Here is a 23,637-nt window from a genome sequence, read left to right on the forward strand (position 1 = left end):
CTAGTTTGCTCTGAGTATGGAATCAGACTAAAGAGAAGAGACCACACTATGTGTGAAGCTTGTGGTGGATGTTGAATTACAGGGAACCTAATGGTACTCTGCACTTTGATTTCTACCAGGTTTCTGATCAGAAAACTCTGACTTCTGCTAAATACCAGACTGCAGACTGGTGCTCTTGTACTCCCTCCCACTTCCCTTTTCCACCTCCGTTCAGTCTTTCCCTGTCACATCAGCAGGCCCATGACGTATAGCAGGAATTCTTTTTCCATTTCTGTGAGGAAGAGGAGCATACGTAAAGTGGTTTGGCACTGATTGAATGTTAGAGGTGGAATATGATGATGAAAAGAAAATGGGGAGGAAAAAAAACTAACAAAACCCCAAGAGATTTCTTAGAACATTGTTGGCATCATTTTAGCAATGTTATAGCTAATAACATCCTTTAGCAGTTGCTTTCAGCAAAAGAGAAGGAATAGAATTAGGACATACATTTGCACAGGCTTTATTGCAGCATTTTAAATTCCTCTTCTTGTGCACTAATTCCAAGTAGTAGTTTTTGATGTTTTGCATCTTTCTAGAATATTGAAATAGTTAAGATGCAAAGAACAAACTTCTACCTACAGTTGACCAAACTGGTGAATTGGACTGTTCCTAAACATTTTGCATTGTAGTCTTTCATTGGTTTCATTACTTTTGGTAAACCAGTAGCAATGGATCAGCTGCATTTCCTTCAGTAATAGGATTTGCCAAGTACTAAGAATTTCCATGTTGTTACAAACTTCAAAACCATGGTTGCCATTTAATTTTGTGGTTGCAAATGAATCTGAAATCTCTAATTTGCTCCATCCTGTCTATAAACAAATAAACTGTAAGTTTCAAACCCTAGGATTTCAGATAACTGACTTGCTGTTTATCTCGCAGTGGATGGATTGGTTTTGGGAGTGCATCAGCTGCATCAGCCCGAACTGACAAGCTGACAGAAATTTTGGTGAAATGGTTAAAGGTGTGAAATCTGAGGTTATCTGCAGTTTTCTGTATGCAGTTTTCCTTGAGGGAGATGAAGGGGTTTGACTTGTATTTTTTTAATTAAAGTACGAATGTTATAGTCTGATAAAGGGAGCATCAGTTTTTACTGGTTTTCCAGAAGAAGCTTAGACACAACAGTGGACAGGTACAGCCATTTTCTTGTTTCTGATGTGGTTCATAGGTTTCATACTGTTTGAAAATATCCTGGAAGCACTGTGAAATGTGCCACATTATTTTCATACTTTTTGCATTCTTTGAGAGATCCCTGTTTTAAATATGTCCTGGGCTCAGATGTGTTAGAGGTACCTATCTGCAATCTTACCTAAATAATGCTAGATTTAGTGGGAGAAAAAATTTATTAGCAATTCCCATCCCTTTTATCTGGATGAGGGACTACTTACCCTGAGTAATGCAGTGTAATACTACTTCTCTTGCAGTGGCAGGTAAGTGTGTTGTATGGTTTCTAGACTGAAAGCACCTGTTCAGGGAAGAGTTCATTCAGACCGGGCAAATTTGCTGGCCTGTTTGCTCTGCCTTTAGCCCCTTTTGACATGAAATTGCACAGCATAAGGTTAATGACACCGGGTTAGCAAGGCTTCAAAACATCTGTTGTGACCCCAGCGTGCTTGGCATTCCTTTCTTCTGTGCAAAGGTTTGGCATTGATTCCCCTGTGGCTGGAAGAATGTGCTGGGGGGAAACCACCTTCCATTGTGGCTCCCCCAGCCCTCTGGAGAGGGGAGAGTTGTCATGGCAATAAATCATGAGAGCTCCTGGAAGATGAGTAAATTCCCTTCTCTGTGCTCTACTGTAAGCATGGGTTGTGGTGAGAAAGGAAGCAGAATCAAGCAGGTATAATGTGTAATTGTCCCCTTTATAGCTGTTGCTTACCAGCAGGGCAGTGTGTGTTATGGAAAAATGACCATTTGTCTGCCAGAGATACTTTGGGCTGCAAAGAGTCTGTGTCCTGCCAGGTCATGGTGTGGACCAAACCGAAATGCACCTTTCTCCTGCACTCACTGAGTAGGCTGTACCCAAAGGCAATGTGGGCAGAGCAGCATCTTCCCTGCAGTGGCTGCTTCCAGCTGCTCTGCAGTTGTGGCCAAGTATGGGGGGAAAAAGCCAAATACCCTCTGATGTGCTGCAGCCCAGACATGTTCCCCCTTGCTGAAGCTTGGACATAGTACAGACAAATTCTTCCCTTGAATTCTAGGGAAGGAGAAAACAGTGGAAGAGGGTAGAAAAGGAAAGGAGTAAGAAGGTGAGACAATATGTCATCTTAGACTGAGGTGCTGTGGAGAGGGCAGGTGAGAGGAAAGTAATGGGGAATTGCTGGGCCAAGAGATTGATATAGCAAGTGGAAGGCAGGTGAATGGAGGGCTTGGGGGCTGGTGACTACAGAGAAGCAAGGATGAGGAAGGGGCGGGGAACCCCAGGAGGTTCACAGATATTCACAGAACAAACTCCTCTCTAAAGCTGAGATTCATGGATCCTAAGCATGTGATATCAGCAGACTGCCCTGAAACATACTGGTACATCACATTTCACCTTCCTGCAGTGCTGTTGCACCAAGGATTTCATCCTGCTGTGTTCTTCACTGCTGGTTATCTGCAGCAGTGGGGCATCACATAGCAGTTCAGGTTGTTCCATGTTACCAAGCAGGGAAGTACCATGTTGCCACATGATTGGAGGGGGAGAGATTAAATTCCCATGACATAATAAAATCCTGCCAGGATGCCACGCTGAAAACATTCCTAAGTTTGCCTTTAGAAACTTGATGCATGTGCACATATGGGTAACAATGTATCATAAATTGCAACCTCAGATACTGTGTTTTTCCACAGATTCTCTCTTACTTAGTATGCTCTGTGCACGGGGCTGTCTTGGTAAGCAGCTTTTTAGGACTACAAGCATCTTACACCTGTCACTTCAAACTCCTCTGAGTACTTGGTTTTGTAGTCTTTATACTCTCTTTAGGTAATGCAAGCAGGAAAAGAGATTTGACATTTTTAATAGTTTGGTTTTTTTTCTTTAAATACTTTCTAAATCCTTCTGGTATAATCTGTAATTCCAGGAATTGTTCTGTTTGTAGCCTAAAGGCTCACCACTGACTCCTTATCATTCTCATGTACCACAAATGAGGGGCAGAAACTGTTCTGTAAATAGACTTATAGACTTCTGTAGATTATGCCAGATAAATAAGCACTCCTCTTGGCAGGCAGAATTAAGCTATCTCTGGGGGGAAAAAAAAATAAAAGGAAAACTCAACAGAAAAAGGCAGTAGATAGCAGTGGTCTATTTGTATTCAGTGCGATGGACAGGTATTTTTGGAAAGCCTTCTAAGTCCAAGCAGAATTTTCTTTACAAAGGTGATTTCCCCATCTACTGCTATTTGAGTGGAAACAGTTTGACCACTTGTGTTCAGAGGCAGAAATGCTTGCTTCCCCAATTTGGAAACATTCTTCTAAATATTAGAAAAAAAGCAACCACAACCAACCAACCAAAAAACCCCCAGAAGCACAAACCCCCCAAACCAACTCATCTCTGTGGTTGAAATGTTGAAAAAAAAGTTAAAAAAGGAACTGATCCCTCTAAGGATTCTTTTATTTATTTTTTTTGTGAGGGTGAGTATTGTGGTCCTCATCTGTTGATCACCAAGAAGGGCTTGTGCTTTGTGCACCGATAGAATTCAAGAACAACGTCAAGTGCATGGTTTTGTATCTTGATGGTATAAGTCACAGGCAAAATCTGTGGAAATTACTAGAACAGGAAGATAAGATGAAACTACTGAAAATAGAGCCCAAGGGTGCTCTTTCAGAAAGTGACTCTATAAGCACTCAAAGAGTAAGGTGCAGACTCCTTTCTTTGTATTGCCCCAAGCTGAATCCCCGGTGCACAGGTGGCATCTGGCTGCTGGCGTGGCAGGCCATGCAGGCATGCCCTTGACTTCAGTAGTGTGTTAGGATATCCAGAAGGGTGGGTCAAGGGAGGACCCTGATGGGATGCACATTACCAGCTTCCTCCACGGAGCAAGCCTGGGTGCCAGCAGGTTGCAGGGGCTGTTCGGCAGGGCAGGGTGACCTCAGGCTGGCTGGCCACAGCAGCCTAGCAGTGTCACTCAGGTTGGTGCAGGATGTAGCATGCAAGGTCATCTCCTGGGGAAATTTAGTGATGTACTTTGGTCGCTGAAGCAACTGCTGCTGTGTTTCAGGAGCACAGTCCTGTTCAATGTGAACTTGAGTGATTAACGCAGCTATTACTGCATCTATAAATAGAATTTGCCTTACAATATATTAAGTTTAATGATATAATAAATAGATTACAGTTAACTTTAATAGGAGTGCAATGAATGGAGGCAGTTCTTAAGAAGATCTGCTGCCATTAGCGAATGTTTTGCAAAATGCAAATGAAATGCCTCCTTCCCTTTTGAAAAATGAATAATGTAACAATACTGTGTAGACACAAAACACAAAAAAGCGACTCATAATGTCCCTGTTGCACAGAAAGCAGTCAAGCATTTGAAAGTGCAGGTTGCATTAGCAACCTTAACTCTGCTCCTTATGTATATGCATTATGAAAAATGTTTATTATATGATAATATTACTAGTTTTAAAACAAACCATACAAGATTTCTCTGTAGGAAACTTGCATGTGGTTACTGTCATAGGGAATTAAAAGCAATGTGAAGCCTAGCTCCATTGATATTTTGGTCTTCACTTTCTCTTTAACAAGCAAATAAATGTTTTAGGAATAGAGTGGTTTGGGGGGGTTGGTTGGTTGGGGGGGGGGGAAGTTGGTTGTTTGTTTTGTTATCGCTTTTTAGTGAAATAATACACAGTTCTAATCAGACAGGTTCCCTAGGGTTTTAACATGACATGTTTAAGGAAGGTTGACATTACCCACCCTGCCTGTGGTTCACCTTGTGGTGCTTGGTTTATGATAAAACTTTAGTATTTCAGTGTCAATTTCCATTTGATAGAGACTTAAGTATGTTTTTCAAGACAAATAAGTCATTGTGTGGTAATAATACAGCCCTGTGTATTAGGAGGACAAAGTGTGAACCCCAGATTGTTGACATTTAACCTAAAGCTATAGTTTGGCAAGCATTTAAGATAGCTTTCCTGGGGTTTGGGGACATTGAAGAGGAGAGGAGGAGAATCTGACCTGGCTGAAACATACCCCAGCAAGAAAGCATCCCTAGGTCAATTGCCACCCTAGTTGAGCACACAGACATATGTGGCTATGGTGGTACACCTGAGAAGGTGACACAAGCATAGCAATGAATGGCCAAGGGTGGCCATGGGTACAGACACTGCTTTTTAGTGGTTGTGCTGGCACATCAAACTATAGCGAAGAGCATGATGCCTCTAGGTGTAAATAATAGGCTTATGCTCTCTGTGTGGGACACTGAGGTCACAGTTCATCATACCTTTTTCTCAGCGGTGTAGCTGGCTCAAGAAGTTTGTGCTCTGGCTGTGAATTTCTCATCTGCTTCTGCTAGCTCAGTTGTTTGTCAAGGCATGGTGGAAAATTAAATCAGTAACCAGTTCTGGAAAAAACAAACAAACAAAAAGCCAAAACAAAACAGAAACTCATAGGAAAAAAAAAGTGGGGGGAGAAACTTAACACTACTTCTCCTCACTCATTGGTTAATCTCGTTCATAGAGCATTTCTACAGATACTTGTTTCTCCAGAAATAAGGACAAGAGCCATTCAGGGATGGGAAGGAGCAGATGAGACTGGGACATCTTTAAGCTGGTGTTGCCAGCAAGAAACAGTGCCTGGAACCATCCTTCTTAAATGGGTGTAGGACAGCTTTGGCTGTACTCCTTTAAAATAACCTAAGCATCCAAGCATATGTTGCAAATTCTGTGCCCAGCTACAGGCAACCAACAAAGAGGACAGGAACAGTATGACCTTCAGAGGGGAGTTCTGCTCTTCTGGAGACACAGTGATGCCATCTTACATTAAGCCTGTTTTTGCAACCTCCTTGCTCTTAAAACATAATTAGAAGTTTATTCTAAATATCCAACACTGAAAGCAGTTACATACATTCCATCTATAAATCTTTGTCAAAGCTATTTTTGCAGTCATCAACTAGCACACCTTTTGAATCCTGTCATGGTATATTTAAAACTTAGTGTTTGGGGTTTTTTTTAAAGGCAGATTTTAAAAGGAAATGGTTTATGGGAAATCTGTGCTATATGCAGAGATACACCTTTTAAAACTACATTTATCATCCATTGCATACAATTCTAATAAAATCAGAGTTTATTAATAAATATTAACCCGATTTTTTCAGTTGCTATTTATGCCATTTCCTTCCCTGCAGTAGCAAAACCTAGGAGCTATTTACAGTTTTAACTACAGTGCCTTACTTTGCATGGAAATAAAGAAGAATAATGGGTGGCAAATTTCTGTTTGAAAGCAATGTTCAAAATGCTTCACCAAGAAATGTTATACAAATAGGAAAACAATTCAGCAGTACCTATCATACTTTGCAATATGTATTCCCAACTCCATTTAAGTAAGCTTTAGAAGACTTTGTGCAATTTTCTGTCGTGTCTGTGTGTCTTTCCTCCCTTAATAGAGTTCTGTTGCTTTCCCTACTTCATTTCACACCTTGAGTTCATCAGTACTCCAAAACTGTCATTCAGTAAGCTACTGATCAGTCATACTGCAATGTGCAGGAATGTGTTTGACTTGCACTACACAAAATCATAAGTCTGAATTTCTTTCTGTAATTGTGTTGAAGCAAACTTGCTGGCGTAGACCTCTCTAAGTAAATTGAGTAGAAACTCCTCCATCTAAACTGCTTCCAAGGAGCCAGGTTGCACTTTTTCTTTCTTCATACTTGGAGCATAGCAGCTGTTGGTCACAAACTGGTGCACTTAAATTCATTTCTTCAAGTGTGTTCTGTTGCATCAATACTAGTTGTATATACTACACAAACATGTGGTTACCACCTGAGTGATAAGGTGCCTCATACACAGTCCTCTTGAGCTCCACCTGTAATCCTTAATTGGTCAGTGTCATAAAACTCTGTCTCACTCTCCCCAAAGGTATAGATTTTACCTGTAAAATTGCTCTAGCTGGGCACCTAGAATGCATGCTATCAATCCTAAATAAGCAACAGCCTTAAGGCCATTGCCTTGCCCAGGATGAACCAGTTGAAGCAATGAGAACATGGAAATCCCAGTGGATCGTTTGTTTAATTTCGTATGTTCAAAAAGAAAAAGATCTGATAGCAAAATAGTGGTGCCCTTTTGTAAAGACTTGTCTTGAATTACTTTGGAACATGCTTAACACTTGCTATTGTATACAGTATTTTTTCTTCTTCTAATACTTTATACAAGTTGGACTCTGGGACCTGCCTTTCTCATGAACTGAATAGGGAGCTTAGGTTTTTTAAATGTAAGTGTGCTAAGCTAACCTCCAGTTAAAGGTCTAAAGCAGATGGCAGAAGTACCTCTCTGGGGCCAGACTCTTGCCTCAATGGGAGCATTTGGCAAATTAAATGAAGTATGTGGTCAGATGAAGAGTTCAACTATAGAAGACAAAGTGCTGGCTGCTACAGCTGCCCAAACTAGATTACCAAGCAGAAGGGAAGTGTTTAAAACCTAAGCAAATCCAAATCTGAGGAAGGGAAAAAGTAACTAGGCATGACTGTCCTTTCTGGGTCATCTTCACTGTCTCCAGGGTAAATCTTATGCATCTAAGGATTTGCCCCGCCTTGATTAGGGTGTTTGGTTTTCTGGGTGGAAAAAAATGCAATCCTATTAGACAACACACAGAAATCCCTCTGAAATGTTTCTAAAAGAGTCAGTCTGCTGAGCATCTGCTAAATGTGCAGAGTACACAGAATCCCTTCTGGCACCATCATGAATGATGCATTTACCAATATTAATGGAGATACCAAACCATACTGTTCCACAGTTCCTTCTGCACATGTTATGTTCCTCAAGCACGTATGTGTATGTGAAATGCCAGTTACAGGTTTTGCATACCGTGGTTGAAGTACCAGTGTACTTCCAAAATGCTGACTGGCCATTACCATGGCCAGATTGCCCTGTGGTCTCTCCACTCAAAAATGTTCTCCAACTGAAAAACAAAACCAAAAAAAAATGTTGTTTCTTTGGTCTGTTGCACTGTAATCTCTGTTCTTCTGGGGATTATACAGCTCTGCGGGTGACTTCTGTAATTCATTCTAGTCTTTCATTAGAAGTAATAGACTGTCTTAATTACAGCATGCCACATGACAAACTGGTAAAGGTGCTAGAAATGTTGCCAACAGGAAAAGAATTGGATGGTGTGAATTTTTATTAATTAAGAGCTGGCAGTACTGACAGAAAACGAGATTGGACTTGTGTCCACTGGAAACTGTGTAATTTTGGGGTAGACATTTTTCTAAATGCCACGAATTGTATGCTGTTCATGGCTTTAAAAACTTGGGAAATTATCTTCAGCTTAAATAAAATAAGCCAACCTTTGCAGTTGAGCATATATCAAATAGGAAAAGAAACACAGGAACTTCTTATTTTTCTCTTTAACCTTGCTTTATAAACCATACTCTTCCTCAGTGTATCCTGTGAAGAGCATTTACTTCATACCATTAAGTATTCTTAGAGCATATTAAGTTACTGCAAGAAATACTATTGCAAATGCCAGTAGAGAGATAAGTGAATGCTTTCTCTGCTTCTTCCTGTCAGGCTTTTAAAAGCATCTGAGGGGTTGAGGTCTTATTCCTCCATTGCTGTATTTTCCAGGAGTGTGCAGGGTGAAGCGGGTGAAGCTGTGTGACCTGCTGCTCCAGTCAGTCTTCCTGGGTTGGGCAGCTCCCTCACTACATTTGCAAAGCCTGTAGCAATTTCTTGCAGTGGACAGTGTGGTGTGTTCATGACAGTACACTTTTCTGAGGACAAGGGAGTCCTCAAAGTCAAGGGAGAGAGCAAAAGCCCTTTATAGACAGCAGTTTAGAGCAGAAGCCTAACAGTAGATGCCCTTAGCCTCTACTGGAACATGTTCCCCTCCATCAACTACAGAGCACCCAGGCTGTGGGAGAAGGAGTCTTGCAATTACTTGAGACTATCAAACTTAATTTGCAGTAGAGAGGATGATTATTTATTTGTAAAGAATTGAAAGCAGTATGACTATAGAGGGAAAATAGTGATTATGTGAGAGCCAGAGCCATATCTATATGCAGTTTTTGCTCTGAGAAAGGGAAACTGCTGGATAAGAGATGGCCACCATTCAAATGTCAAAAAACTGGTACATGTAGGAAAAACCCCAAACCTTTTGCACAGAATACGTATCTGAAATACCAAGTTTCCTACCACTAGCAAATGATTGTTGCAGTTACTATGTGGGCCTTGACTGAGGTAAAGAGATTAGTAGTGAAGTCAGTGGGATTTTTTGCCATAAGAGAATGTCTGCCAATCATTATCAAAAAGGAAGGAATCGGCAATAGCAGAACTCCAAAAGAGGAAAATAGTAATTTCTAATTATCATTCAACTCATTGACTGCTTACTTTGAAGCGCAATTTGTTCAAAAGATAAATCTAGTTATGCTGTCAGGCTACACTTGCATTTGGGCTGAGGGAGAGGCTGATCCCTGAGGTTTTCCTGCTAGTCCCCGCTGCAAAGCTGGAGGAAGAGAGGCCATCATCCCCCCCCCTCACAGATGAGGGAAGGGGCAGAAATAGTGGTGAACACTACAGGATATTATGCATGCATGTGTATGAAGTACTTTGAAATCCCCACAGCAGTAATGCTGAAATTATTTCTTACTCTGATGATTTGGGTATTAATTTGCTTCCTGTGATTATTTAATGTGTATATGCAGCCGATGTTTCTTTTTTCCTTCCCCTTTGCATGTGATGTGCTAGCAAAGGAAGACAGTAATAGTCTCCTGGGATATGTACAGCTCTGTTCATATCTGAGGTATGAAGTCAACTCAAGACCATTTTGTTCTCATAAAATATACAGCACTGCTGTTTAATGGATAATGGCATAAATGCCAAGATTTGATGGGCAGAACCATTTTCACCGGGAGACAAAAAAAAAAGACTACAAGGACTCAGTGCTGGATGGGAGATACATAGAACTGTGTAGAAACAGGAGCTTGGTAGTGATTTTGCTTTATCCAAGTGTGCTAACACTTAGGTACTATAAAGTTGCAATACATAGGAGAGTGGTGCAGTGTGGGTTTTCTGTGGTTGGTTGGGGTTTTTTTGTGGAGTGTTTTTTGTTGTTGTTGTTGTTTTAGTACTAATGCATAAACTTGACACATTTTACCAAAACTAATCGTACTCATTTAGATGTATGCTCTTTTTTTTTTTTTCTGTACTGCTTCGGGTCATCAAGATTATTTCCCCTCAGGCCATGTAATTGCTTCTATTTGAGTATATCAGTCTGGAAGGCTGCTGAGCATCTCCCTTTCACACTGCACCTGGGTAAAATTACAGGGGAGCTTCAGAGGGTGCTCTAGGCATACTCTGCTCTGAACTTGGGCAGAAAACTTTGCGGGAGGGGAAAACAAAACCAACCAAAAAGGCACCAAGGAAAAGTTGCAGAAGCTGGAGACTCTAATTTGTCTGTATAGAAACTGCAAAACCCTAAACTGCCTAGCTGCTGGTGCAGGTGTCTGTCTGACAGCCCAACCCTATGTCGGGAGCTCCCGTGCCCTTGAATCGAACAGTCAGGGTGAGCCGCACAGGTTTGTTGATGTGCACAGAGCAGGGAAGGACCGAAAAAGGAGCGTTCTTTAGTAAGTAATTACCTGGGACTTTCCTTACGCAGTCACTGAAACGGAGGTGAGACTTCCCCAGGACTGCAGACGAAGCTAAGATGGCTCGGTGTGGCCTGAGGGCTCTGAGCGGCGCGGGTGCGCATGGGGGCTGCTACTGGTGCGCCGGGAACCCGGCACCTTTCCCGGGAACGGCCCCGCCGCCCCGTTCTGGGAACGGGGATTTTACTGTGTGTTACGTAACTGCTGGATTCGAGCCTTCCGACTCCGAAACCCTCAAACCCCGTTTATTCTATTGTTTAGCCAATAGAGGGTATTTCAGCCTCTTTTTCCCAGGCACGGCCGTAGTGCGTTCCAAATCATTCTAAAATTACCCGCACTTGGGAAGGATAATTTGCGTCCGTCCGGGGTCTGCAGTCACGTACGAGTCCAGCTGGGCTCCCCGAGGGCGGCGGTGCAATTATAATTAGTGGAAATGAGCTTGTTTTGCTCTCACTTGGAAAACCGGGAAGCGTACGGCACAGAAGGAATACAGCGAGGGCTGGGGGTCAGGCCCCGTCCTCCCCGCGGTTTGGGGGTTAAGGGGGAAGAAATGAGGGAGGGAGGAGAGGGATAACCCCAACCCACGCAGCGCTGTTTTCTTCCCTCCGTCGTCCCGGGAGGGGGGTGGCTTCTCGCCGCCGCGCCCCGCGGGCTCCCTGCCGGCCGCGCAGCCCGCAGTGCCGCGCCGCCGCTGCGGAGGCGGGCGGGGAGGGAGGGACGGGGCGGGCGCGGGGGGAGCGGGAGGCGGGGAGGAGGCGGGCGGGCGGGCAGCGGCAGCCGGGCTCCGCGCGGCGCAGGCAGGGCAGGGCCGAGGCGAGCGGAGCCGGGCCGAGCCGCGCCGCCGCCGCCCGCCGTGCCCGAGCATGTCGGCGCGGGAGGCGGTGACCTACCTGCCGGAGAAGGGGCTGTACTGCCAGCGCCTGCCCGGCCGCCGGGCCCGCGGGGCGCCGCAGCCGCGCAAGGGGAAGCGCGCCGACACCATGGGCTTCTACGGCACCCTCAAGATGATCTTCTATAAAGTGAGTGGCCGCTCCTTCCCCCCGACCCGGCTACGCGCCCGCGGAAGGAGGGAGGAGCAGGGGTCGAGGCCCGAGCCGGGGGGTGCCGCGCGTTTTCCGCGGCGCCGCTCCGCGGGCGGAAACGTGCCGGCGGCGGAGGCGCGGGCTGGCGCTCGGCGGGGTCTGCAGTGCGCGGCCGGGGAGCGCTGCCAGCACTTGGGGCGGGTGGGGATGCGGAACGCAGGTCCCTGCCCTTCTCTTCTTTTTTAATAGACTGCAGTCTCCAATTATTTCGATAAATAAACGTTGTCTACGGGAGTTGGGTTTTCCTGGCGACAGAATAAATATTTACGGGGATGCTCGCTCGGCGGTTTCTGTTTTTCGGCTACACGGATCCCTTATTGGTGTCTAAATCTTATCACTAGGTCTCTCTGATGTAGAGAAAGTTTTATCTTCTTCATATGGTAAACGACATTTTTGACCATGTATTTGCTTAGTACCTTTTGAGATGCTGAAAGTCTGCTGTGTGGTGGACCCCGTGAAAAAGTTCCCTAAAATACCTGAGAAAAAACACACCAACCAAAATAAGCAGGTGAAACCATTACTAGGCAATGGAATAGAGAGCTGCATAATGTTTTCTTTATTAATGTAAAAGAGTAAATCCTTGTAACTGCTTATTCTACTGCAGGCTTCATACTTCTTATTTTTAAGGTCTGGGGTTTTTTGGAAAACTGCATCTCCCTCTTAAGGGAAGCAGAAGGGAAATATGATGAGGATGACTATAACCTCTCAGAAAGCCAAGCTGGAAATAAACATTTTCCTTGTACAAGAGAAATTCTTTCTGAAAAGTCTGACATCAAATACTGAAATTTATGCTTAAACATCTTATTTGTGCTTCCAGTAATTCTGATGGCTCACCCGTCTAGCACAGTCATAAAAGATGGTATCCATTATTTTCAGTGATGCTTACAACTGGTTTTCTTGGGGAAGCTTGGGGGAAGGCTGCTCTTCCTGGGGCATGGGCAAGCAGTGAGGTTGAGGCTGGTGGTTTATCAGTGCTCAGGGTGGTTCTGGCTGAATGCACGTCTGATGAAATGCTGTGGAGTGTCCCAAGTGAGGCATGGCAAGAAAACACTGCTACAAGGGAAGCTCTTGTGGGTGCCTTACGGCTGTGACTGTAAGAATGAGACTAGTTAACCTTAGCTTTTCTAGCAGTGTAAAACACAAAATCTTCAGTGACTGTTTCTAGGGAAACCCATAAAGGTATTTTAAAAGTCAAAAATAAAAATCACAACAGAAGTATACAGACCATATACACTCCATATGCACTAGAGAAGCCTGTTGGGTGCCGGTGTGTCATTTTTAGGTAGGCAGGCTGTTACAGTAAATGGTTAAATAGCTATGTTACGATGCAGCATTGAAAAAGATCAGATCAATTATGTAAGAAAGAGGGTAACTTTTAAACTCTTACCCTAAACATGATAATTTATTTTTTAAAGGGAGCAAATGGTCCAACTAGATTCTGAATTGTAATACAAGTAGTTTATGTATTTTGCAGCTTGCAGTTGTAAACATCAGTAAGCATTCATCTGGCTGAAGGGTTTTGGTGTGTCATGTCTTAAAAAAGGAAAACCAAGAGAAAACTCAAAAATTTCATTTGGCATACGTACGTCTCATTGAATCCAAAAGCCTGTGGTTAAAGATTACCCAGGCAGGCAGAAAGTAATCTTTATTTGTCTGACTGAATAAATATGGCTCTCACTGGTTTCCATCTCTTTGGTAATTTTTGCAGGCTGGCTTCCCCTTTTAGCAGCTGCCCTGGTCATTAGTTGGTTTTGATCATATCTAATTGCGGGTGACATTCAAAACCAAGGTTTAATGTTTTTCATCCTAACCCTTCTTGTAAAAATGTGACTTAACCTGTCAGTTTTACTGCAGTTCTATACATGTACTCAGTGTAAAACTTAAATGGTAGGCAGAAGGAAAAAATATGGTTTAATTTCTTCTTTATAGGTCCAAAAATGACTATTTGTTTACCATGCAGGCAGGCTACCTAAAGTTTAACTATTTCCATGTGAGACTAAGCAATGAACCTGAACACAAAGAGTGAAGGGGTTTGGTTTAGTTCTTTCCCTCCCCTCCCAGGAGAACAGAGAATGGTTTAGTAAATAAACCAAGATAGAGTGCTGTATACTTTTTCACATTGAAATTTGAAAGTTTAAAGAATGCAATTCAAAATAGAATGTGGGCCCTAACCCAGCAATAACATACATGTGCCCTGTGTAAAACGTGGATTCAATATTGAAGCTACAACCAAAAATGTTGCTTCTTGTGAATGTCAACTTTGTTGAAAGTCAATATTTAAGTAAAAGGTAGAATTGATTAATTTTACTGAAGAATGCAAAAGTAAGGCTGGTCATGTAACTAAATGCGTGTTGCTCTTCTCTCACCTTGCAGATGAAGAGAAAGTTGGACCATGGCTCCGAGGTCCGTTCTTTCTCTCTGGGAAAGAAACCCTGCAAAGTCTCAGAATACACAAGGTAATACAGTGCAGATCACTGGATCCTGATTCTTGCGTGTGTCCCATCTTTTGAAATGCTAAGCCAAATTCATGGCTTCTCTTGATGTTAAAATGCTGTAAAGCAAGGAAAGGGTGGTATCAACATTTAGGCATTGCTTAGATAATTGCATGAACTGAGGATGAGTTTTAAGGAAGTAACCAGATTCGCGTTTCTTCGGTTGAGGTTTGTGTTCCATTCTAAATATAGCATGTCCATTTACTTAAAGACTTTTTGAGGGATGAAGCATTCTTGGGAATGAAATCAATCACTTTTTTTTTTTTATGGGACATAATGATAAAGCCTAAGACTATTACAAACTGTGATCAAATGTATCACTTTGCTATGGTAACAAGAACGAGAGAATGGAAATTTATGTAGGCAGAGCAGACCATCTGATCTTAACAGGAACACACACGTCCTTGTTATCCACAACGTGAAAGCATTATGGGTTTTACTCTGCTCCCTTACTAGTCCTAAATGGGACCAGATTGCATAAATAATTGCTGCTGTTCTGGTCAGATGCTTTGTGGGGTAAAGCACTCCTAAACTTGAGAGGCTGTGGTAGAGTAGGCCCTGAGTGCAGACCTTGCAACTGCATTTCTTACTGGATAGTTGCCATTGCAGTTGTGCTTGGGTGACACACTGCTTCCCATACTGTGTGAATTTACATCATTTCACGTTTTTAACCTATAACAAGAATCAGGCCTCCCACAAGCATTGTGTTTGCCTCCCAAAATTGTCTTGAGATGTTATTTCTTCTGAACACTGTCATACTGTTCAGTCATTGATGGATGTTTCAGAAGCAATGTATATATTATTTCTCTACCTTTAAGAGGTTTATCGGGCGATGAGTGAAAAGTTAGGACAGTGTGGGGCAACAACTTCCAGGGTTGCTTTTCTGATGCGTAAACACTGCAGTAGAGAAAAAGAAGTGATGTCTTCCTTGCTGAGAATCACGTGTTGCAGTTTCCACACTCCCCTCTAGTCTGAAGTTGGTAGCATCTCCAGATTTCTGAATCAGTCTAATGGAAGAACACTCTGGCTGGCCATCAGTTCTTTGAGTGACACACTTCTCTCTGCATTCCTGTAAGAGTGAGCAGTTCAGCCACAAAGAAAACACTCTTCTCTTTTTTTTTCCCCCATATGTGTCTGTCCAATTCAGAGGAACCACTGGAAGTGTCCAGCTTCCACAGAAACCTCAGTGGCTGTTTCAGGGGAATGAAAACATGCAGGAAAAATAAAGCACAAGCAAAAATCTTGTGGTTTAATCTTAAGTCAAAGGAAAGAAGCTTTTAGATCCTATTTTGAATAACTGTTTTTGGCTGAGAACCAGTTTGCAGCAGCAGAAATTAAAGTGAAACAGTTCTACTGGGGCAAGCTCAAGGCTATGTGCTGCTCAGATCCAATATAAGCCAATTTTAAGAGCCTTATTTTGGACCTTAAATGATAGGCCACCTGCTAGATCTTTGCACAAGTGATGAGAATAAGCTGTAAAACCAGATTTTATTAAAAAAATCATTTCAGTTGATGTTGCTTGGGTTTTTGAGTCATTATTGGCATAAAAACAACCTTAAATGACATCTGATCCTCTCTTGTTCACTGCTTGATTATACATTATTTAAATAACGTTTAGGCAAATGGTGCAGTTCTTGTGCCGGCTTGTTTCCATTTGCCCTAGGATCAGGCACTCTAAAACTGACAGGCCCAATGAGTCTTTGCATACAGCAGGTAAAGCCTGTAAACAAATGTCATTAAGAGGGTCTTTCATCTGTGAAACCGTGTTTTTATATCAGCTTCTCTTTCTGTTACTACTCAGCAAAATGAACACTTGAAAATAGGCCAGTTCAAACCAGTCTTCAGTGTTCTGTACCAGTTTGGGTAAATGTTAGGACATGCTATGATTGTCCTTCAGAATGTGGAATCTTAGAGTGAAGTATTTGTAGACTGTGATGAGATAAATATTAAAATAAACTTGCTTTGCTTCACTTGAAGCTATTCCTGTAACCACTGTAAAGCCAGTGGCACCATGAAGCTCATACCTGCTAAAAAGCTGGATTTATTGTACACAAAAGCAAAGGGATTTTTTTTTTTTGAGTCCCACACTGTATTTAAATTTTTCATGCTTGTGCAAACGCTACTGGAGTTCCAAATTTCCTGCTAGGGGATACAACTTTGATATTCTGTGAACGAAGTACTTTACATTATGTGGAAAATAAAAAAAAGAGAGAAAACCCAGTCAGCTGTATTTCTTTAGACTCCTACAATAGCAGCTTAATCCCAGCTCTTTTAAAAGCTCCATCCCATATGAATGAGCTGGTTTTTAACATGTCAGAGTGAAAAAAATCAAACTGCAATTCAGAGAGCACCTTTGGCTCCTTTCCCCTCTTCACCTCACTCTCCCCTTTAATTCCTGTCACACCATCAACATGCAAACTTTAAAAGACTGTACAGAGGATTTCGAAGCCCTACTCCAAACTGCTAAGCCACTAGAACTGCTTGATACTACTAGCTCTTTGTCAACAAAATATATTAAAGAGCTAAAAATAGACACTTTTTTTCCCCCCTGTTTGGCAGTGAAGCTGGACTAGCACATTTCACATATAGGTGGGACTCAGAGCTCTGGCTTTCTGCATCACCAGTCAGAAGGCATAAGTACAGCCCATAAAGAAAGGAAATACTTTGGCAAGGAAAGGAATATATAAACCTGCGTCTTTATAGACAACCTGCTAGCCAATTAGTGGAGGAGTAATTTTTCAGCCTTGAAAGATGATCCCTAGCTGGAGAATTAGTACTACAGTGGTAGAAATGGGCAGATTCATGAAAGCAAGACAGCTTGAGTGACCAGCAGAACAATTTTTCATGCTATTGCTTTTGCAGCAAGTTAAAGAGTTTGAGTCATAGTTACAGATTCTGTGCTAGGCTGTTGTTGTTGTTGTTCTGTTATCAAATTCTGCCTTTTCCCTAAAAGTTTTGTATGTGACCATTGCTTTTTATTTGTATCATAGTACTACAGGGCTGGTGCCATGCTCTGCCACGCCAACTACTTTTGGGGACCTGAGGGCAGCCAATGGCCAGGGACAGCAACGTCGCCGCATTACATCTGTGCAACCACCGACAGGCCTTCAGGAATGGCTGAAAATGTTTCAGGTAACTTGTGCTGCTTAGAAAGCTAAACATCTGAATCCTCTTACCCTTGTGATTTAGTCAAAGGGTACATCAGTAGAGGCAGTCCTCCATATACAGCCCGGCATGTCTCTGTCACTGACTTTGTTTAGTGTTGCAAAAACAAATGGGCATCGGCTTTAAGGAATAGTTGTTCCTGATTTCAGCTAGTTGCTGCAGAAATTCACAGAAAAATAACTGCTTTCTCTGGTGTTGTAATAAAATAACCCTTCTTGCTTGATGCTTTCACATTTCTGCAGTGTCCTACCGACATGTAATGGCTACCTCCACAGCCTCAAGCTAACTTGAGACATTTTCACTTGGAGACTAGTAAGCATTAGTGCGTGGTTTGCTTCAGTGCAGATATAGCACTAAATTTGACTTAAACTTGCTGTCTTCTTAGAATAGAAAGGAAAGTTTAGCAAAAATAGATTAAAAGGAAACTCAATGTTACTGCTATTTGTACACTGAACACAGTGTCATCTGGTAGATGAAGGGAGGGGAGAGAAGGGTTTTCTGTATCTTTCCAACAGCCTTCAGCACTGCCTGAAACTTCATTTGACAAAACCAAAGGTGTGAAGGACAGTGCTCTGGACCACTTGCACAGGTCAAAAGTGAAATTTGCACGGATACCAGTTTGGTAATACCTAAACTAATTTTGCATACATTAATGCAACCACCTTTTGGAGCAGGCCTCTGCTCCCGTTCCATCATCTGTACCATTGAGATCTCTTTACTATACAGTTTTGATCTGTACGTTTTAGAAGCAGGGGTGAGTCCTAGTCATTAATTTGAAAAATGACAGTATCATGCTTTCCTGTCTTGTTTAATAAACTGCTACATCTAAAGGCATTTTCAAAAGTAGTAGCTAATACAGCCACCGTTTCAGTTGCCATAACAGACAAAGGTAGCAAAGCAATATTGTAGACAGGGTAGTGAGCATACTGCATTACAGGCAGAAACATGCTTTTGGCTTGACTCGTGCTGCCACGTAATACCTCTGATCTCAATCACTGTCAATTCTGAACATTAAAATAATAATGTAGAATTTCTTCCCTCTTTATTTTCACACATGTATAATATGCTTAAAACAGTGGAAATTTGGAATTAAGATGTTCTTGTACACATCCTTCAGTTTCTTAAAAATATTCACATTTAATTATTATGGTGTATCTGTTTTGTGAGACTCTTCAAAGAAATCTGTCTTAAAGCCATAAGAATCCTATTTGAGTGGTACTTTGTATATATGATAATGGAATACTACATTGTATTTTAACATTTTGTGGTACTAAAACCTTTGTACTAGCAAAAGCTATTTTGTTAGCTAGATTGCCAGGTATCAGTAGTTACATAGTTCAAAAGGTAGTGAAAGGCTGTATTGTTTGAGAGAGTAGTGCAAACATGCTTGACAGTAAAAGTGATGCTATCATTTGTTTGGTCAGAAGAAAGAAAAGAAGTGTAAGCACGTGGACATTTTGCCTGTTGTTATTATTTTAGGGTTTTTGGGATTAATAATGTAGAAGACATGATTTAATAAATAGATACTTCTGACTTCTCAGAATACTTAGTTGCCTAAGTACTAATGCTGAATACCTAAATGCTGGTCCATACTCTTGAGAGAGAGAGAACACCCTCAAAACTGGAGATCACCAAGTAGCACTTACTGATCACTTCTGTCACTGCTAGGTTTTATTGTATTCACTAAAAGGAGTCCCTTATTTTAGAATCAAAAGCTTTCAAAGTCAGATAGCTGTATCTCAGTGTTACATCTCCTTGGCTAATGCCAAGTCATCTCATTTTCTGTGTGCTTATTTTCCACGTGAGTTTTATGAAAGGGGTGAGTGTTAAACAGTCAAGTGATAAATGCATGTTCTTTTGCTTCAGTAAGGGAAGCTAGCTGTGCCCAAAGGGCAGAATTAAATGGCACATGCAGCATCATTCTTGTAGTACAAAGTTTCTCCTGTACAGAAGCAAATGAGAGAGCTTTCTTCTTTATATACTGTATGCCTGCTAAGCCTGCTTAATACAACTGTCTTATTTCATATCCAAATATACTTCACATTAATTTTAAAGATAGATTTCCAGGAGAGCATTAGCTGGACAAATGTGCTGTTTCAGTGTGGAACTCTCTTTTGGTACAGATGCTTGCAGGAGCGAGTGATACGCAATTTATTTTGAGGTCTATCACCTGTAAATTTGCCTTCACTCATTCTCCTATGTTATCTTTTCAACTGAAAAGCAAGGCTACTGTTCAGATATGTAGAAAACTGAAGATGGCCTTTTCAGGGTTGGTTGGTTGGTTGGTTTGGGGTTTTTCAATTGATTTTTACGTATTACTTTTGCTGTTGGATTTTATAACTAATCTACACTTTTTATTTTGACCATGACAAAAAAACTAATGCAGAAAGGAGAAATAATTGGACGTGTAGTTGTGTTTTCCTTTCTAAAATTAAGATCTATATTGATTTCAGTGAAAGGTTATTCTGCAAAGACAAATAGAAAAGCATAATAGGTTGAAACCATTTAATTTCTTAAAGGCCTGTTTGGGGATTTTTTTGCAGTGGATCTCAGCTTCAGGTCTTTTTCATATCCCACTGTAAGATTCTTTTAAAACTCAGTGCCCACATGTATCTTTACAAGACTTTTACATGACAAGCTGAGTATATTTTTAAGTGACCAAATTGCTTGCCGTAAGGAAGGAAAAGGTCAGCTGCGTATTAAGTTCAGTCAGAAATGGTACAGCTTTAAAAATTAAGTTCTCTGTCTCTTCATTCATCCTACTTTACATACTTAGAGTGTTGAGTTTTAAGTAATGTGATTCAAAATTTGCATTTTCTTGGAATATTGGTGTTGAATTGTTCTTCCATACACTTTAAGTATAGGCAGTCACTTTGAATAACTAGTAAATGCTGTTTTGTACCTGAAATGGGAAGTAATGTTTTTCTCAGCAGTTAAGATAGTGCCCAAAACGGCTTTTGCTGTTTCTGGTTGGCAAGAGTCAGGTTCTTGCTCTTTAATAAATCAAATTACTTGCCATTCTCCATTTCTTACTCTTCCAGAGATACTCATGAATGCATAGATGTGTGACCAAGTAGTCCACCTTTTACATGAAGTAAGGGGTAAAGATTGTATCATAACCAGCAGCATTTTCTGTTCTGGGTCATGGGTTTGGTGTTTCCATACAACCCCTATGCACAGAGTAGGAGAGATTGGCACTAGAGCTGTGTACCTCTTTTGGCTTTGTGGATGCAAGTTTGTTTCAGAGTAATAGTGCAGACTTACAAGTAGATGTCATCCACGCTTATTTCCTATTGGTTTGGATCTCAGTGCAGTTTTGATACATACAAACTGTACTCCTCTCAGAAGTTACATTGTTCAGCCTCTAGTGGTGACATAAAGGTCTGAAGGAGTCACTGTTCCTCTCAACAGGTTTGCATTAGTTGCGGTGCAGATGTTCAGCCTAGAGCACCAGATTAGGTCTTAGAGATGGGTTAATGGGGGAGCTAGAGCACCAGCTACTTCCAAACCCCATCTCTTGTAAAAAACTACTTGCTGATGTAGACAGTGTTTATTTCAGTGGATTTGCTTCTGTGCTATTTTTATCCAGACTGAGATACCTTTGAGGTGGAGGATGGCAGGGTTTTCAGTAACTGATCTAAGAGTCAGACAGAAGTAGGTTTCAGAAGCCTTTAGTGCAGATCTCTGTAATGACAGACCTCCATTAACAGAACTCTCTAGCAGAGAACAGCACCCTGAAATTAAACCCTTTAAAATAGGAGTCCTAAATATACCTGTAATAGAAAAAGGATATAATTGCTACAAACTGTAAATGTACAGATTGAAGCTAGCAGATGAGAGCTGTGCAATAGAAAAGCAGAGGTCATGGAAGAGCAGAGGTGTAGAAACAAGTGAAAATTGATAGGTGGCAGGTCAGACAGGAGGCATGAGGTAGAAGCTGTAGACGCATCCAAGATGTCATTTCTATTGATTGTAAAGCTGGTTTGCATGCCTGAAACAGAGAGCACTAAACCAGCATTTGAGTGCACATAGCAAAGGGGAACAAGGAGGGATAGTTTTCGGGTAGGTAGTGCCATGGATGCAGCATCTGCATTACTGAGGAAGTGGTATGAGCCAGACATAAAGCCTTAGCTGGCAATCAACACATCCCTGAGGATGTGGAAGGGAAGGGGGGGAATGTTTGTCAAAGAGCTGTATTTCTGGCTTTCCAAAGGTATGTGAAAGAATGTTGAAGTTCGGTTTTTTAGGGTAACCCTTGCCTATCATAAAAGCTTTAATTTTCATTAAAATGCAACTCAAGTTTTGAAGACAAGGAAAACCAAACAAATGCATGTTAAAGTTCATTTGAAAGGGAATCACCTGTGTCAGAACGAGAGGACACAGTCTCAAGCTGCACCAGGGGAGGTTTAGGCTGGATATTAGGAAGAAATTCTTCCCAGAAAGTATGATTGGCCATTGGAATAGACTGCCCAGCGAAGTGGTGGAGTCACCATCACTGGAAGTGTTTAAAAAGAGACTGGATGAGGCACTTAGTGCCATGGTTTAGCTGATTAGATGGTGTTGGGTGATAGGTTGGACTCCATCTTAAAGGTCTTTTCCAACCTGGTTAATTCTGTATTCTGTAAATCCAAGGTATCATAGTATCATTCAGGGTTGGAAGGGGCCACAAGGATCATCTAGTTCCAACCCCCCTGCCATGGGCAGGGACACCCCACACTATATCAGGCTGGACAGAGCCTCATCCAGCCTGCTCTTAAACACCTCCAGGGACGGGGCCTCGACCACCTCCCTGGACAACCCATTCCAGGGTTTCACCACTCTCATGGTGAAGAACCTCCTCTTCACATCCAGCCTGAATCTCCCCACCTCCAGCTTCATTCCATTCCCCCTAGTCCTATCACTATCTGAGATCCTGAGAAGTCCTTCCCCAGCCTTCCTGTAGGCCCCCTTCAGATACTGGAAGGCGACAATTAGGTCACCTCGGAGCCTTCTCTTCTGCAGACTGAACAGCCCCAACTCTGAAGTCTCTGGTCATATACAAGGTTTGCAACTTTGAAAAGTGTTTGGAACACCTTTGCTTTCACTGTTGTTTGCCATCAAAACCATAAACTTTTTCTTACTCTCTTCACTTATGCAAGCCTTTTTTTTACTCTCAGACTTGTGCAAACAAATCAAGCCATGAGGCTCTGAAACAGTAATTTACTAGTCTTGCCTTCATTAATGCAAACAGTTGTGTTCATCTGGCAAGGTTTCATCCCATTTTTTCATGCCAGACATTTCCCTCTGAGACCCCTTACAGACTGTAGCTGGAGGTTTGTTTGCTTAAGTAAAAGACTGAGGGGACAATGTCCTCGAGAAAACATTTTGTAGCAGCCAATAGCTCAAAAAGAGCCTTAGGAAGCTGCCTGTAGCCATCCCCTAATGATGAATGGACAGATGAGAGGGTGCTGCTTTTGTTCATTAGCATTTCTTTATCATTTTTGAATCTTTTGCCTTTTCAGTTCAGATGAGTATTGTATTTTAAGAACAAAAATGCTTAAGAGTTACATAGTAAGATAGTGTACAGTGAATTTATTAATCAGTAATGTGTTCATAACTGCTAGCAATGTTTACCACAGAAAAAAACAATGCTCTTCAGGTTGAGTTGGTCTAATGCAGCTGCTTACAAATTAAGGATAGACTGACCTTGGAAATTTATATTACAAAGAAGCAGCATAGGTATTACTTTCCCTTTTCCTAATTCTCCTAAATTCAACTACAGCTGACAGATGAGATTAAAGATTGCAAGTGTTTGTACCTAATACCAGCTAAGCTCTGGGTTAATGAAACAAACCACGGTTGGAAAGTTGGTGAGATAGACAGTTCTTCATTTCATGATTTATGGAGAACTGCTCTGTGTTGCAAATGCTTCTATTGAAAGAAATTTAGAATAAATTTAATTCATAGCAGAACTGCTGCAATTTATGCTGAGATATTCTTGCTTCTTTTCAGTATTTTGAGGTATTGGTTATGAGACATGGGAACCCTCATCTTCTATGGTGACAATCCACGTACACATATATGAATGGGGAATATTTTCTTGTCATCTTA

At 41.7% G+C, this 23,637-nt stretch overlaps 1 protein-coding gene and 1 long non-coding RNA gene across 6 annotated transcripts in view; one reads left to right on the forward strand and one right to left on the reverse strand.

The window, feature by feature from the left end:
• Positions 1 to 23,637, forward strand: part of FBXW7 (F-box and WD repeat domain containing 7) — a 181,735-nt gene that overhangs the window by 136,136 nt on the left and 21,962 nt on the right. For 3 of the 4 annotated variants that reach the window (XM_068137287.1, XM_068137286.1, XM_068137289.1), the window contains 2 exons: positions 14,264 to 14,346; positions 17,373 to 17,514. In XM_068137287.1, the coding sequence (XP_067993388.1) occupies positions 14,264 to 14,346; positions 17,373 to 17,514 (225 nt within the window). Of the gene's footprint in view, positions 1 to 11,603; positions 11,828 to 14,263; positions 14,347 to 17,372; positions 17,515 to 23,637 lie in introns of those variants that run through there. The other variant, XM_068137288.1, reaches the window with a different exon arrangement.
• Positions 1,399 to 11,446, reverse strand: LOC137461461 (uncharacterized). 2 transcript variants are annotated; one of them, XR_010993386.1, is made up of 3 exons: positions 10,800 to 11,446; positions 5,451 to 5,570; positions 1,399 to 1,501 (listed from the first exon to the last, which is right to left on the reverse strand). It is a non-coding gene; the product is annotated as an uncharacterized lncRNA (long non-coding RNA). The 2 variants fall into 2 exon arrangements; XR_010993387.1 differs by lacking the exon at positions 1,399 to 1,501 and adding an exon at positions 4,007 to 4,242.

This window comes from Melanerpes formicivorus, unplaced genomic scaffold, assembly GCF_026170545.1.
Source record: "Melanerpes formicivorus ecotype bairdi unplaced genomic scaffold, bMelFor1.0.p_v2 SCAF_4, whole genome shotgun sequence".
Classification (NCBI taxonomy): Eukaryota; Metazoa; Chordata; class Aves; order Piciformes; family Picidae; genus Melanerpes; species Melanerpes formicivorus.